The 17,492-nt window shown below is 43.3% G+C and overlaps 1 protein-coding gene across 2 annotated transcripts in view; it reads right to left on the bottom strand.

Annotated features, from left to right (window-relative positions):
* TSPAN5 (tetraspanin 5) overlaps nt 1-16,498 on the bottom strand; it is an 82,737-nt gene extending 66,239 nt beyond the window's left edge. The window contains exon 1 of one of the 2 annotated variants that reach the window (XM_066186337.1): nt 15,980-16,498. In XM_066186337.1, coding sequence (XP_066042434.1) covers nt 15,980-16,060 — 81 coding nt within the window. In that variant the 5' untranslated portion in view covers nt 16,061-16,498. Of the gene's footprint in view, nt 1-14,903; nt 15,240-15,979 lie in introns of those variants that run through there. The other variant, XM_066186336.1, reaches the window with a different exon arrangement.
* Nucleotides 16,499-17,492: the final 994 nt, after the last annotated feature.

Raw genomic sequence — 17,492 nt, 5'->3', positions numbered from 1 at the left:
CACTTTCTGAGGATATTTACCTTAAACAGACCTATTGCCTGGCCAGCATGATCACAAGTATGGCCTCTTAGCTGCACATGTAAAAAGGCTGAGGTCCTCCTAGGCAGTAACACCTTATTTTAGTTTTCTATTTGAGGAAATGCTTCAACCAAGCATAATATTAGGTGTCAGAGAGAACAGACTAGAACATCACAGCACATCCCCCATAAAAGCTTCAAAACAACTTTCTGTCTAGCCCCATGCAAGTTTTCATTCTTGCATCCTATCCAAATCCAAGATCATTCCCTTTTAGCTTAAATGCAAAATACCCATAATAAAGGGAACTGATTAATAGTGAACATGTCTGAATTTAAACCAATGTTTTAAAGCCATATATTTTCATTGAAGCAGCATAATTTCTTGAAAATGTCAGAGCTACCTTTAAAAAGCTCACAAAATTACTTCCAGTACTAGCCTCTGAAACTTAGGAGGATTTACTCCTTTTGCTCCCAGTTACTTTACTGATGATTATAATTTGTTTGGAACATTGCACAAACAACAAATACATAAACCTCACCTTACTCTCACTGTGAATACTAAGAATCCATTTTGAAATTTTGCAACAGTTTACAGACCATGAAGTACAAATTGCTGGCATTATCTCAAGTTAAACCAGAATGAAAAATTTTCACTGGACACATTAATCCCAAAAGTTCAAGGGAGAAAGAAAAAATCTCACTTTTATTACCCTTCAGCAAAGTACAGCAGAAATACCATTCCAGACAAACTCCTACTGGGTCATACCAGACCAGTATTAATGGTTTCATTTCCATAACTTCTGTAGTAACTGTAGCTCTGCAGATTTCAACATTCCTTTCATACCTTAGGCTTTCCTAACTCAGTCAGGGGTTGGACCAAAGGTATCAGACTATATGAAAACAATATGAACATGACAATGTGGCCACAGACTTGAGCTAATTAGGATTAAATATTCCAAGGGACATTGCTCAGTGTACAGTAGGCAGGTTTATTTCAGATTGGGTCTGTCCATAGAAATGAGTAATTATGCCAAATACTAATTGCAGGGTTCGTGTTTGACATGGGCACCACTCAGAAAAAAAACCAAAAACCCTACATGGCTTTAAGTCAGGACAGGCAAACCAGTCTGGGTGTTTCAGCAGCAAAAGGTTCTCCCAGCCACATCCTCCCTGAAGGAAGCTGCTCTCCTCCCACGTCACTCTTCACCAGCCCCTGACTGGTTCATGAAACCACATCTTACACAGGCTTTAAGCTGCTTTAGCTGGCAAGGACACCATCTTCAATCTCTGGGACACAACCATCAAAACTCCAAACTACCTTTGGACTGTATTGCACCCCAGGCAGAAATTAAAGATTATTCAAAAATGCCCTTTTATCGCATCTTTCACACCATACCAAACACAGCCAGATATATTTTAAAACAAACAAACCTGTTCTAGATATTTAAATTGTTAATCCAAAGGTAACAGAAATCCAGATTACAGGATCTTTAAAGAAACATGTTTTTTGCTTCTTTATCACTAACACTTCAACTCGTTTAATAAGAACTGTAGATGCATTGATACAGTGTCTCTTCATACCCTAGAGGGAAAAATAAGAGTAAGATTCTTTCCCCTAGAGAACTCCCTTGCACTGGATCTCGTGAAAAGGCAAGGGTCAGCACTCTCCTCCAAAACCTTGGAGCAATTTTCGGCCATGAAGGTTAACCTTTCACATAAAGGTTTGTGACAGTGTAGCAGACTAAGGATTCAGTGCAATAGCTCAAAGTTCTTCATCTCACTTGGTGGTATGATGAATCTAAAATCAGGGATTGTTAACCTTGACATTTTTTTTTTCTAAATCATCAATAAGAATCAGTTTCACATTTCTTCAAAGCCCTCCTTAAGGGCGAAAAGAAAGGTGGCTCTCGTTTACTTTTAACAGTATTGAAACTATTGGTACTAGCACAAACTAAAACTACCTACTCACACTGCTTTACCACAAAGTGCTGAAACAATCCCAATAGTAGGAAATAAATGCAATATTCTAAGTGCACTCAAGTTCTGCACTTAGAGAGACTGTTTTTACTTTTACTCCATCAATCACCAAAGCATAAACAAAACTAGACCTAGATGTTCAGTCCCCATTCAGCTGCAAATTGATTTTCAGGCATGATTTATATACACATCTTCTTTCATGCTTTGTTTACAAAAATTCCTCTATCTGACACACTAGCTCACTTAGTAAGATAGCATTAGTAGGAATAGAACATATTTCATACAGAAGCCATTATCTTTAGCCAAAGCTGTTGTTAAAGTTCAGATGCCACTAATAAAATGTGGAGGTTTCTTATGTGGCTGCTGGTAGAGCATGTCAGTGGTGGTGCTTTAGAGCTGGGCATTAGCAGCTCCCTGAGACACAGATGCATCACGGAGTTGCTGTTATTATGGACATACCTGGCAAAAGCAGGACTCAGTACTCAGTGAAGTGCTGGGAATCTCTACTTATAAAAAATGAAAGCAGTGACCAGCTGGCTGTCCAGACTGAGAGCAAGGCACAGCCTGCAGAAACCACTGTTTTGTGCACATATTCCAGCACATGTAAAGGTATTTCATACAAGCAAACCACTGCTCTGCAATGAGAGAGAACACAGCCACAATTGCTTGCTGAGGATGAACTCTGCCTCCTGCATCAACTCAATTCTCTCACTGCTCCAAGGATTAGAGTCTCACAGAGCTCCTGTTGCTGCAGGGAAGTGATCATGTAATGGATGGCCAGGCAAGACACTTACTCTGAAACACAAAGGAGCAGGAAGGCTTGAGCAGGAGCTGGGTAGGCTTGAGCTTCACTGCTCTCCGCCAGAGTTTTTAGTTAGTAGTTAAGATCTTTTTGCCAGGTCTTAACTACTTAGGCAACTGAAGTAATTGCTCCAGCTCCTTTGAATGACTTTTCAGTGTTTCATTTGGGGAACCTCTTTGGGCTTTCTCAAACATCCTCCCTTTTTTTGTTTTTGTTTTTTTAAAAAAACCCTACATTGTTTGAAAAACAATTATGCAGCTGCCAACAAGTGATTCCCACTGAAGTCAACAGGATCTGCTTTTATGCAGAGGGTCGTAGTAAGTGCCCAGCCATTTCCAGTGCTGAAAGCCTTTGTACTCTATACTCTAAGTGCATGAAGGGCTAAGCAGGGGGCTCATGCAAAATTAATAACACATCAGGAAGTGGATGAGGGAGAGGGAAGGCACTGAATAATTGATCCAGGTTTTTTTTTTTCTGTGAATTCTGAAACAACTTTTTGGATGTTTGTTTTGGTTTGCCTTTGTGTTCGTTTTTTCTGAGGTAGAAAGTTTTTGAAGTTCGACTAACAAAACCGAGTGAAACAATGACAAGAATGGCCCTTTGAGAACAGTAACTGCAGAAAAATATCTTCCCAAAAAGAAAGATGGAGATGCAATAAAAAACAAGGCAGGTCTTTTTACAGACAAAATATGACTACCCTCTCACTTTTATAAACTTACATTCTTAAACACTTTCTGCTCCATGAATAAATGTGTGTATTCCAACCCTCCTTGTTCTGTGAAAATTTACAGGTTCCTCTTCTCATCATCAGAAGTCCAATTACATCCTACAATGCAAAGTCCATCCTTCCATCTTTTAAAGTCCTTCAAACTCCTCGAGCTGGGACTCTAATACTGCTCACTTGAACAATTTTGATAACACAGCTACACCAAAAGTGTTCTACCCTGCTCCATAAATCATCTGCAGTCATTTTAAGGACACATCATGGTGGCAGATAGGAACAAGGCAGCCTTTTACCATAAATGAAAATCTGACCCTAGTACACTGAGATTTAAATAGCAGTACTCACTGGAGTTCTGATCTGTCACCAAAGATACAAAAAAAGGATTCCCACCAACTCTCAGCATACAGTACTTAGGACTTTACAGTATGTTTCTAACCCATATAGCAGCAGCAATCACCAGCCTATTTAAATGTCAGTCCTGTACTCTGGCCTCAAAACAGCACTGAGATCCTGTGCTTCAACAGCAACAGGCCTTCCATGTGGTGCAAACAGGAGACACAGCACATCCCTCAAATCTCTATGATCATGCCAGTCTCTAAAACAGCTTCACCCCTTCTCCTTCACTTGATTCCACATGGCTCAGTCTTGCAGCAATTTTTTATGAATTGTTTTGAAGCGTGAAAATCTTCACATCAGAGCCAGAGCTGTGTGCACGGCTTTGATATTCAGCAGACTTACAGTGTGACACAACTAAAGAAGGATTATCTCCCATAGGTGTTATTTGGGAGATCTTGCACCAACACAAGGCTTGCTGTTTCACAAGGAGAAGCCTGCACATGACCCTGAAAGGTGTACACATGTTTATGGAAACAAAGCTGTCAAATAGGAACAAGTACCTTATAAAATGGTACAAAAAGCAGCCAGTGTTGGAGTTTTACTTCTCCTTCCCACTTTCCTGTGGTCATGTGGCTGGACTCCAGTAACAGAGAGCACAAACTGCCTCTCTGGCAGCACCACAGTGACTATGCAGAGGCTCCTGCGAGCTTTCTACTCCAGGTGTAAGAACAGACAGATACATGGAGAGCCACAGAAAGGGCTCCCCCAGAGAATGGAACAGAGAGAACAGCCTCTGCAAGCTGCAGCAGAGCACAAACTGAAAGGAGGGCAAAACCAACAAGAATAGGATATTTACAAGAGGCAGTAGTGAGCTGCTATTGACATGAAAACCACAAGTAAGTGGAGTACTTCATCACCGTCATTTAACAGGCAGGATATCTAAAACAATATATGAAATACCAGATGACAGAGAGTTCACTAGAAATCCTATACACACCTCTATTTCTGGGATGGGGAAATTGAAGACAAAAGCTACTGTAGCCCACAGCTGTCCTTTCCCCTCTGTCAGATGTCAGCCCCACCGCAGGACAGCTGATAGGATCATGAACCTACGGGGCAGAGAAGAGTATTCAAAGCAATTAAAATTGCCAGATGGGAGTCACAAGTCATTCACCTGCTACAGTGGCACAAACCCCTGAGGGTCTGTCTCATCAGGATTTCGACTGGTTTCTTCAATATGCAAAGTTACTACCTGCATCCACTCAGGAGCTACTTCCTCTCCCACAGGTATGAGAGTGATTTAGAAAAAAACGTAGGAAAGCCAGCAAGGATATAAACAATGTAAAAATGTAATTGGCTTATGTTCCTGAGTCAAACACATGCTTATTTGCATGAAGAAGTTTCTGCAGAATAAAACATTGATTCAAATATCACCACAAACTTTTAGACTACCCAGGCAGTGGTTTTACCCATCTTCAAAACAAAGAATACAAAAAGAAAGCAATGTTTTCAAACCACACCCAGCCCCACACAGCTGAAGCAGGAACATTACTTGTGACCATGCCAGAGCTCCCAGCAGGAGCAGAGCAGGAGAATTCAGTCAGAGGAAGCAGAAGTCCTTCTCTGCATGCAACAGCAGTTAGATGGGTTTCCAGTCCCTTCAAGTCCTGCTTTTAGGTACATAAGTTAATAAACTTCTACTCTAGCAAATCAGAATTAATTTTTTAAGCACTGCATTATTTTGTGTACATATTATGTATTTTTATACACGGGTGTGAATATATATGTATATGCATGTATAGTGTTATATATATATATATATAAATGTATCTCCGACACTAAATGCATAGAAACCTTTTGTTTGTAACAGGCCACCAGAAAGGACACTACTTGGGAGTGGATAATCATGACAAACCATTTCAGAGAGGTCATCTGCTACCCCACCTAGCAGGCCACACCAAGGAAGGTTTAGCACTATTGGAGGGAGTGGCACAGTGTTTGCAATAACATTTATGGGAAGGAAAAGAAACCAGAGAGGTAAATGATGGAGCTGTCCACTCAGGTTCAAATTAAGTTCACATTACAACAACCTTGGAAGACAAGCACTGCTTTTTGTTCCTCTATCACTGAGCAAGCAGGAGTAAATAGATAACCACCATAACTCTTCCAAAACCAGTGAAGATCAAAGTGCACCAGAGGGGCAGTACTTATGTAACAGTGCTCACTGGAGCTAACCATTGACCCAACACCGTGTCTTACACCTCTGGGTACTCCAGACTCCAAAACCACTTCACTCAGAGCTGAAACAGGCCGTGCTTGTACAGTCACTTTAAGTTGATCTCCGCAGGGAAAGGACAAGACAGTCCTACCATCTTCCCACACTTCATTCTTGGAGCCAAACAGCAAATCAATAGGAATTGACCCAGATGAGAAAGTTCTCAGCCAGATCTGGTAATAGACTGCTGTCGGCCCACCGAAACTGCATTAGCACATTTAGCTCCGCAGCCTTGTGCCAGCCTCAGCTGTTTGCAGCCTCCTGCTCTTTGGACACCAGAATTTGCAAGGCCACACATGAAAACCAATCCTGAAAGGTTCCCACAATCAAAGTGGGAAGGGGCCCTGCAATAGAAGCAGCTCCACCTCAGCATTCAGAGATGAAAACAAAAAAAAATTGAGTTAGGCAGCAGTTCACGTCTCCCCTTAATGGCCACAGAACGAAAAAGAAACAAGAGAATGGTTGTGATATCAAGCAATATTCATTAAAAACCAGACCTTAGTTATTTTTTTAACTGCAATCATACATATTTTGTATTTGTGTATATATTTGATAGTCTTCACAAGCCAGATGGATGAATTTTCATCTGGAAATTAATTGAATAGCTTCTTGGAAAAGGGGAATTTTAATTTTACAAGTTCTACCTCTTCTTTTTTCACTTTTTAAATTATATATGTAATTATTGTTGGACTGACTGAATTCACACATATTCTTTCAGACATATATGCATGTGAACTGGTGGTCAGGAAGACAATTTCTAAAAAATGCTTTCTAAAAATTTCCACTTGGAAAGGGAATCTTTCTGGTTTTATATTTAAATGGCAAAAATTAAAATTAAAACATCTGAAAGCCTTGCTCTGTGCACAGTACAACACTCCAGTACACTCCAAGCTGAGAGCTGCCCAGGATACTTGGCAACCCTTCTCATTACCTGGGAGGACCCACTGCTTTGAAATGTCACCATTTCCAAATTCTGTGCTGAAACACTCCAACCACATGGCACTGCAGAGACATCTTCCACAAGGTGACACAGTTAATTGAAGCACAAAACCTTTGCCGCACATTTTCTGGGAACTTTTTTCCTCAGTGTTTCTGCTCCTATATAAAAACCATTTACAGCACGTAAAGGAAATTCCCTTCAAGCTTTTTAAATCACAACATTTTAAAATCACAGCCCACTAGAAAACAGAGCGTAGCAGAAGAGATGCAGCTCAGTGAAAGGGAAGCACAGAGAACCCAGCCTCACCAGGCTAAGTGTATGCCCTACATGGGTAAGCATAGCAAAGGTATCCAACAGGGAGAACCTGTGGTGCAGGCACCGGGTGGATCAGCTTGGGCTGACATCCCACACGGTGCTGCTGCACCTTTGCTTGAGGCACCAGAGCCCAATTGAGAGAACCTGCCCTCTTGACACAGAAAATCCTGACACAAAATAATGCTCTGTGCCATATAAGAATAGCCCCTAAATCAACAAAAATTAAGCTGGACTCCCATCAAATGTAATCCTAACACTAGGAAACACCCCACAGGCCAAGTTACTGCATCCTTGCAGCAACACTTATTCCACACTCAGTACCCTCTATGAGTAGTCAACTAGAGCAGTGACAGCAGACACCCTCAGGTTATAACTCATCAATATCTTGTAGATAAAGTGAGCAAAACAGAATTCTCTATGAATCCAAAATAGTGCACATATCTAAAGACATCTGGTCTTCTTTCCATGTTTTTTTCTGAATTCAATACCACAAAGGAGGACTAAACACTTTTGGAAATAATGTTACTTGCTTACTGAGAAGGAAGAGAACCTATTTTTAGCAAAAGTTCCTGTAATTCTTTGGTTGTTTTTTCCCTCTAAGAAGTTTTGCTGTTGGGAAAACCAGGAGGCAACAGCTACAGAATAGGTACACAAAGCGTTTTCATAATATTTCTTTGCTTTGCTGCAAAAGGAAAAAAGCTCTTCTGTCACCACACATCAAGAATGTTGCTTGAAATGGTTTTCAACATGATTTGATGTAACAGAGTCTTCACTAGCAGCAGAGGGATTTTCAAGGCCTGGAAGAGGCATATTGATTTTTCCCAGTTCTGTGGAAAATTGACAGTTCATTCATAAGATCCTCTGTGTGTGATGAAATACTTATTCTAAATGCTGTCCAGAGGAAAGTGACTGGAAAGCTGAAACATTAGCTGAAGAATCTGATGCAGAGACTGATGTGTATTAAAATAAACACTGCTACAGCCTCATTTAGTTTATAAAGCTAAAGGAGTAGGATCTGACTGTTTTTAGCATCTCTGCAAGTCAGGCCATCTGGAGGTTATATGAGATCACACTGAGTCAGAGTTTGATACCAAATCAAGCACCCTTGACTGCAAGGCTCAGTGTGCTGGTGACATTTTTAAATGCCAGCACACAGAGAAGGCTGAACTGCTCTAGATCTCTGTGTGTGTTACAGAAGCAGCTACACTGAGCACAGTGCCAACACAGACATCCACCCACATCAAGCCTTACACCTGTACAAAAAACTGCTGAAATCAGGGGAAATCTCTATCCACAGAGAAGCACATGTGAGAGACTGGAAGGACTGCTGGCTCCAAGTATTTTGGGTGCATGTGTGGGAGAACAGGTAGGTCAGGCCTTGCTCTGGAGAGGTGATACCCAGCTCTGCGCACACACACATCCCCCTCTGGGCCTGTATCCCAGCCGCACCACGGGCAGTGCTCCACACCCAGCCCTGGAGCCCCAGATCAGCCCCAGAGGGGCCGGATGACCTTAAGTCCAGCCTGGGGGATGGGCCCAGGAAAGCCAAAGGGCACTGAACTGAAGCATGAGGCAAGTACAGGTCTTGACCCCACCTCCTCCTGGAATTTCTCTCAGCTGAGCACTGCTGGAACCAGGTGGGGTAGGGAGCTATACTTGCTTTTTTTCTGACTTTCTCTTCCTCTTTCTCCTTCTCACTCTCTCTTCTCAGATCAGACTCGGAGTTGCTAAGTTGAATGGGCTAAGTTAATGCTTTATGAAGTGTTTTGAGTGAACGCTGCTCTGAACTTCTGCCAAAGTTCTCTGATTTTCTGAAGTTGCCAATGAAGTTTTTTGCTGTTTTGACCTCTTGGCAACATCTTGTCAGTGTTTCTCCCATGCATCTACCGCAGCATGTGAAAAACCATAAACCTTTTCAGGAGCCTCATCCAGCGTTTTTTGGGGCCTTACATCACAAGATATGATATTTTGTGGCAGAAGCAGCAGCACAATCAAAAGAAAAATGGGATGTTTTCCAAATTCACATGACAGTACGATGAAATAGAAACAGATTGTTCTTTACTGATTTAAGGCCTAATGTATTGCTGGATTTTACCGTCAGACTGCCATGAAAAGCAATTCAGTACATCCATTAAAATTTGGACAAGCTTTTTTTGTTTTAATTCTTTACTGCATTGTAACAACATTTGCTAATTTTTAATGAGAAACAGACAACTTGTACATGAGTACAAAGTCACTATAAAATTCAAGCTAATGGAAAAGTCAGATATGAAAAAGTTTAAAATACCACCATACTGGAAGACACTTTTATGGCTCATGCTGACAGTGACTTCTGGGTCATCTCTAACAGAGCTGGGTTACTTCATGAGCTGTTCAGCTCCTCACTCTCCTGTCTACATCAATAAAACAAATACAGTCCTGTTGACAGGCTACCAGCTATGCATTTGAGAAGTGTGCTGCATATTTTGGGCAAAACATGGCTGCCCTACAGAACTATAGTTTTAGACCAGAATTTCCTAATGGGTAGAATTAGTCAAGTGATTTTTTGGGGTCAAAAATACTTACTCTCACCTTTGGTTTTATGTGAAAGCAAAACAGGATATTCTAAATGCACACAGCAAATCTTCACAGGTTACTGCTTTTAGTTAATGGAGTATGAACTGCTTAAGTATTTAGCCCAAGCACTTAACACATCGGTTTCTTGCTCCAAATTTATAACTTGTAGCAGTCCTGGTGCCAAAACCAGTTTATATTTCTTTTTCAACACAGACTTCAAAATGTCTGTTTGCAGGAATGGGACTCAAAAGAAAAGGAAACGATGTTTCACTAACTGTAAGCTCTAGTTTCTCATCCTCTACTAATCATTAACTTGCATCTTAGAGAGTTTGAGGAATAAAGAATAAATTAAAGTTCACTAAGAAGTACATCAGGATTAATGTAATCTATAGAGTTAGGGGTTAGAAAGTATTCTTAAATAACAGGTTACACACATACTTTCAAACTCCTCTCCACTGCAGAGAATAGAGAAGTTCCTTCCATTTTTCTTCTTACTGCTCTCTGCACAGAAACAATAACAACAACAAAACCTGAACCCCACCACCCCGCTCCAAAAAAACCTCTCCCACATTTCCCATCTGAAAATTGTCCTACACCAACTGCACCTTGGATGCAGTTTTTTTGTTTACAATAACATGTCTTCTGGGTTCCCATCTGAAAAAAGAAAACCTGTCTCCCCTAGAACAGCTCATGTCTTCCCTACACACCTATTACATCACAGACTGCAGTTGAATATGTACATACCTAATACATACACCAAAAAGCTCACAGTGCAAAGGCTGCCCCTTATCAGAATTAAAGCAGCACATCCACCTCCAAATTCAGTGTTGCAGAACATGAATTTGTTGCCTTTATTATGTGATATTATCAACATGCAACAATGGCAACGGGGATTAGGAGCAGTGCTAACTTCTCTTCACAGACACAAATATCCATAAGATGTTTCACAGAAGCGTTCTGTGCTCTGGGTGCCATTCACATGGATCAGCTTTTCTCAGACTGGCACACTGAAGATTCAAAATTGACTCTTCATACTTTGAGACAGATGTGACACCAGAGAAAATGTACTTTGATAAGTCAATCAAGGTGGAAGACTGGTAAACATATTTACCAAATTCATCTTGAACACAGAAGGAAAGTATATAAGCTGCACATGATAGTTCCAATAATATTCTCTTGAAGCACACTGACATCAAACAAGAGAAGTCACACAATTAATCACAATGGGTTTTCTCTAGTTCTAGTTCCCTTGTGCTTCTTCAATCTTCTAGAAGCTAGAAACATCAAATAACTTTAAACAGTAACATATTTATAAACACCCAATTTTGGCAAAACAAATATTTATGAGAAAGGAAATAGTTTCTCCCATGTTCCTCAGCTACTTCTTTTTATATTACCAATGATACAGCCTACCACAAAGTTGTGAGGGAACACAAGGCCAGGAATATTTTCATTCTAAGAATGACCTCTACAGATCTGAAGCAAGTCCCCCAAAGCCAGCAGTTACTAAATTTTTATATGCATTTGAAAGACTGAGGCTACATCTGCTGAAAGAGGCACTGAGGAATTCAAGAATGCCAAGCTCAAAATAATGCATCTATTTCATCAATATATGCACTCTCACCTTTCACTGCTGCAAACCAGTGGAGTACTAGCCCAAAACAAGCATTGTTCTGTTTCTGCCAAGACCACTGGTGGAATGCTTAGCTATGCTTCATCTATGCTATGAAGAAATGCAAAATAAAAAAGTCATTTGATCATAAAAGGGGGAGGGGAGGGAAACTAACAGAATGCTTCCACTTCCACTGCAAGGACATCCTCCCAATGCAAATTTTTAAAGATCAAATGCTACGGAATGCATTTCAAAATTGCATGGAACAAGCGATTCACATTGATTTGTTTGGGGGGTTTTTTTTAAACACTGTGGCAAGAGAAAAACGATAAAATCAAAACTTCCTTGTGGATATCTGAAAATCAGCCTGACATCAGAGAATTATCCTATCCCCCTTTGAAAAACAAGCTATCAACAATGTACAAAATTTAATAAGCGATATATTGGTTGTCCTTCACAGGTCAGTGCACTTGTCCAACACTTTCCCTGTAACACACTGACATAACCTTATCTTCTTCCTGCTACCTTTCTGTAATTCAGAAGACTGTCCAGATTCCCATATGGTTGCCATCAAATACAGCAGATGCCAAGCAAATTAAAACACAAGTTATGACTTGTAATATGCTGATGTATCATAATTGCAGCATAGCTCATAACTACAGAGTGAATCACCAGCTAAAGCAAAAGTTTGAGGTGTTACTGCTTTTTATCCATCTTTCCAATGAGACCAGGGTCAGTGGAATCAAGTGAGGATTGAAATTTAGCTCTTAACAACAGTATATATCCACCATTTCCATCGAGTATAAAAAAAGCACATAGAACAATTCAAAAACATCTCTTGGAACTAAAAGTCAGCCTAAAGCTGTCTTCCCAAAGCACGGGGGAAATAGTTCTTGCCTTTTGTGAAGCAGGGCAGCCTACTTTGACGTTTTGTACCACACCTTTGACATCGTTCTACATGGAAGCCGAAGTGGGAAGGAGGCATTGTTTGTTTGCTCGCTTTGAGTACAGGAAAGTGTTCTCTGATACCTCACATTACAGCTTTATGCCTTACCCAGACAGGAGCAGAAAGGCTCCCGACAAAGCCGTGCCTATGGCAGCGGCTGCCCGCCGGGAGAGGGGGCACACGGAGCGTGTGGAGTGAAGAACAGGCGGGTGCCCCGATGCACAACCGGCAGCCCGGCAAAGGGAAACACCGCTCTGACTTCCAGCTTTAGATTTAGATGCATTTGGGCCTGTTAGTTCTCTGCTCCTAAATATTGCTTTGGTGACTGCCCAATGAGCTTTCCTTTTCCACAACAGCATAGCAGTGTTACAAAAGAAGTTTTTTGAACAAACACTTCCAGAGTATTTAACAAATTTAACACTGAACGGCTAAAAGAAATTAAGCCTGCAAATATATCTAGAACATTAATTATGCATAGACTCAGCAGATAATAATATTGTCTTCTACAACAGTATGAAACACATATTTAGGCAAGAATAAGTTACCTGGGGTGGTGCAAGCCTGAGAACCACCTCCTGAAAAGTACACTGTCATCTTTAGTCACAACTACAACACACAGCACTGGAGTGCAACTTTCCCATACTCATTACCCCAATAATTCTGTGGTGGCTTTTAAGGCATGAAATACCTCACCAGCACAAAACAAAAAAGACAAAAAGGTCAGGCCATTTATTTTGCCCCTGTTCTGTGGTATTTAAACCTTCAGATTTTTTGTAATAACTTCAGTTTAAGTAGGAAGTACAATCATTCCCTGCATAATTTCAGCAGATCTAAAATATTCCTCTACTCAAAGCACTGACAATTTTCTTGTCAAAATCATTACACTTCCAACTGAGTTCTCTTTATTTTTAGTCCATTGTTTTATGATGCAGAATAGAGGTATTTTCTTTGTTTACATGAACATTTTAAAAGATTGCGATATAAAAAGACTGTATAATAGTGTTCAGATAGGTGGCCTACCAAGGTGTGCTCCCTGTTTGCAAGATCCTGGAAAGTGTCACGGGGTTAATACAATGACCTCTTCACCCTTTCAGTCTATTTAGCCGCCATTAGCGGCTGTTTTTGATTATCACTTCCTGTAAACAACCAACCAAATTTGCAATTTGCATTTACAGCTTTTCTGGCCCAGTTATTGAAGAGTTTACTATTACTTCAGTAAAAGCAACATAAGCATGCATTCAATAGGAGTATCTGCCTATGTTTTCACTCCAAATCATGAGAGACATGATAATAAAGGCAGGCTTCTCATAAAGAGATTACAATTTTCTAAAGAAATTACTAAACTCTCAAAGCGCTTGGTCTTCATGAATTTCAACAAGTTTAGCCAGAAACACAAATGAGACAACGAGAGTTCTGCAAAAGCGGAAATCTGCAAGCAAGGGCCTCACATCAAGCAAGTAGCAAAGTGGGTGATACACAACTGTATTTTTTCAGGCTCTCAGATCAGCATTCCAGCAGTGCAAAGCCTTTGGCCCATTCAGTTAGAACACAGGCACTACCTGCCATCATGCAGAAGCTACACCAGCCTCAGGAACATGGGAGTAAGAAAAAGACTAGTTACAGAAAACCTAAACCATAACCACTTCCTCACTGGCACCGCCACACATTCACTTTCAGAGAATAAAATGAAGGAAATGACAGGATACAGAGCTGCTGAGACACTGACAGTGTCTGGAAGAGCGAGCTAACATGGTTATATATTCCACCCTAATCTCCCTCTACCCAAGGACACAGCACACAAGTGTTCCTCACACTACTTGCTCCCTGCTGAAAAACATCCCTGTTCACGGCAGCATATGCCTAGCAGAAGCAAAACAAAGAAACAGACAAGGGCAAAGAATCATGGCAAACTCAGCCACCGAAAACTGAGCCAAGAGTACAATCACAACAGCTCTGTAGGGTCAGAATACTACAAAGCTTGCTACCGTTCATCTGCAGGGGTCGGTCTGGGGCCAAGTAAACACTGACATAAAGACACAGTCAGCTTCACTCTGACAGCATTTCTTCTGGTTTAAGAAAAGGTAACACAGTATAAAAGTGGACCTAATCAAAACTCCCATCCTTTCACAACATCTTCAGCTACGTTTCTTCTCCAGGAACACAGACCTGAGGCTGGCTACGGATACCTGCTATCCATGCAACCTCTTTCTTCCCAAGGGCACAATGAGAAGCTCAGCACTGCCGAAAACGTTTCTCTCCTCTCTTCTTCCCTACCTTCATCCACAACCTCCAAGGTGGTGTTGGGGCTTTTTTCACCAATTCTCCTTTCTAGTCCAAGCAAGCACTACACCAGATATGTATTCAAGTTAATTTCAAAGGCCCTGAAGAACACATCCTCACTACCTGGGTTTGATCCAGAGCTGGACTCGAGGATCCTGGTGAGTCCTTCCAACTCAGAATATTCTGTGACCCTGTGAAGCTGCGTTTGGGCATGTTTCTGATTGCTCTGCAGAATATAACATGTGAATAGGGAAATGTAAGAGCCTTCACCTGACTTTAACATCCTGGGCAGTGAGAAGACCCCATCATTCACACGTGTGCGAGAATGCTCACCCCTCCCCCCCACCTTGTGGTTACAAAATTTGGCGTGAACATCCAAAACCAGCTGCTTCTCTTCAAACCCAACACCTTGAGAAGATGCTAGAAGTGCTGTTACAGGCAGGTTACATTTCACTATGGAGTTCTGCCTACTCCACAGCCGTGGGGAATGGTGCGACAAGATACTGTGCAGGCAGATCAAGCAGCACAGCCAGGAATCCCAACAAATGCCCAAACAGGCCTCCTACGGGCTTGCACTTTAGGGATGGGTGGAAATACCATTTCCCCCCTCCTCCATCCTATTATTACTACTACTACTATGTGTTAACAGCTAACCATAATAAACCTGTGCCATACCTAATTTCATCATTGTGAAATCACTGAACAGCATTGTGCAGAGAACCAGAGCTATGATTCTTACTATTATTTGCATCTAACAGGGATGGCAGCGTGAAAACACGCAGATCAATTCGTTCTCCAGGCCTGGGTGCCTGGTTGCTCCCTTCCTCTCCCACCACAAAGCAGAGGAAGGAGGGAACAGGAAAAAAGGAAAAGACGGGGTGGTGGAAAGAAGGCACGAAATCCGCTTCGTACTAACAACAAAAGCAATTAGGAGGGCCGAAAGGGAAGAGAACCGGCACCCTCGGGAGGTGGAGGAATGCAGCACCACAACTTGCCCGGGGAAGGCAGGGCTGACGGGGGTGATCGGCTCGGAGGCGGCGGCACCCCTGGCCTCGCACCCCATGGAAAATGCCCCGCGGCCTCACGCCGGGCTGTCACACGTCCCTGGTGCTCCTGCCTATGCTCAGCCCGGGAGCGGCGGCGGCCGGGGACGAGGAGGAGGAGGAAGCAGAGGAAGACACGAAACCGGCCTCACTTACCCAGAAAATGACATTGAAGCCGAAGATGAAATATTTGATGCAACAACTGACTTCAGGCCCCTTGTAGTGCTTTCCGGACATCCTCTGCGCTCATGAAGACGCTTTGCTCGCAGCCAGGGTGAGAACCAAAGGGGTAGGGGGGGGAAGGGGGAGAATAAAAAAAAAAAAAAAAACCAAAACAAACAAAAAGGAGGAAGACTAGGAGGAGGGCTCTGGGAAGACTAGAAGGAGGGTGGGGGCAAGACTATGAGGAGGGGTCCGGGGGCGGCGCGGCGGGCAGAGCTCAGGGCCGGCTCCGCGCCGCGGGGAGATGCGGCAGGAGCGGCGCGGCGGCGGGTCGGCTCCGACTTGCCGGGCGCCGGGGATGGCCGGCGAGCAGCTCCCACCTCCTCCTCCTCCTCCTCTTCTCCCGCATGGAGGAGGCCCCGGCTGCTCGCGGCGGGAGGCAGGAGAGAGCGACAAGGAGCGGGGACGCCGCCGGGAAAGGCGCCGCCGGGGCAGGATCGGCCCGGGCAGAGGCCGGAGCCGCGCGCCCTCTCAGTGCCAAGGGCCGCCGCGCGCGCTCCGCCCCGCACCGTGATTGGCACCGCTCCCCGCCAATCCGGCCGCGCCAAGGCCGCCGGCGAGGAGGCGGGGCGGGAGCGGCCCTGAGGCTCCGCCCGCGGCGGGCGTGCCAGGCTGAGGGGCTCCAGCCCGCCGTGCCCGCCGCCCGCCGCACTCGCCCCTTCGTGCCTCCCCGCCGGGAAACAGCGAGGACTGGCCCCGTCTGACACGGAGAACACCGCTCCGCAGCGGGAGAGCTGCCAGCGCCGGTTCTAGGCTGGCTGCGGTAATGAGGAGGAGCAAGACCGTAATCGCACCGTGCAGGTTGTTCTCAATGGGCGCCGCCGGATCGCCTCCCACATGATCTCGTATGCGCCACACGCGCAGGAACACATGAAGAACCATTTTACAATGATTGCTAGGGTTTATGTTTTAACGTCTCTTGAATTCATATTGAACCTGACAGCTGTGAAGTTATGTGGTTTAGTTGTATTCATATGCTGTTCGGGATTCAGAGTGCACATGGTCTGGCATTTACAGCATAATTAATAGGTTTTCTTTGCTGGACGATGTCGTCATTTCAATGGATCAAGCCTTCAGAGTTTCCTGGTCCAGCTCTAAGAGAGAGGCTGGAGAAGAGGAGGCTCAGGGGTGGCCTCATCCCTCTCTACAGCTCCCGGAAAGGAGGTTGTGCCAGGTGTGACAGGATGAGAGGAAATGGCCTCAAACTGTGCCAGGGAAGGTTTAGGCTGGACATTAGGTGGAATTCTTTCACAAAAAGGGTTGTTAAACATTGGAATGGGCTGCCGAGGGAGGTGGCGGAGTCACCGCCCCTGGAGGCGTTTAAGGAAAGACTGGATGTGGCCCGTAGTGCCACGCACTGGTTGATGAGGTTGGGATTTCTTAAAGTTGGACTCAGTCTTGGTAGTCTTTATGTGATTCTGCATTCATCTGATTCTGCATCAACTTT

The sequence above is a fragment of the Chamaea fasciata genome, unplaced genomic scaffold, assembly GCF_029207755.1.
Source record: "Chamaea fasciata isolate MVZ Bird 193981 ecotype frontalis unplaced genomic scaffold, bChaFas1.0.hap1 SCAF_6, whole genome shotgun sequence".
NCBI classification, from domain to species: Eukaryota; Metazoa; Chordata; class Aves; order Passeriformes; family Sylviidae; genus Chamaea; species Chamaea fasciata.
This window is presented reverse-complemented; position numbering and strand designations above follow the sequence as displayed.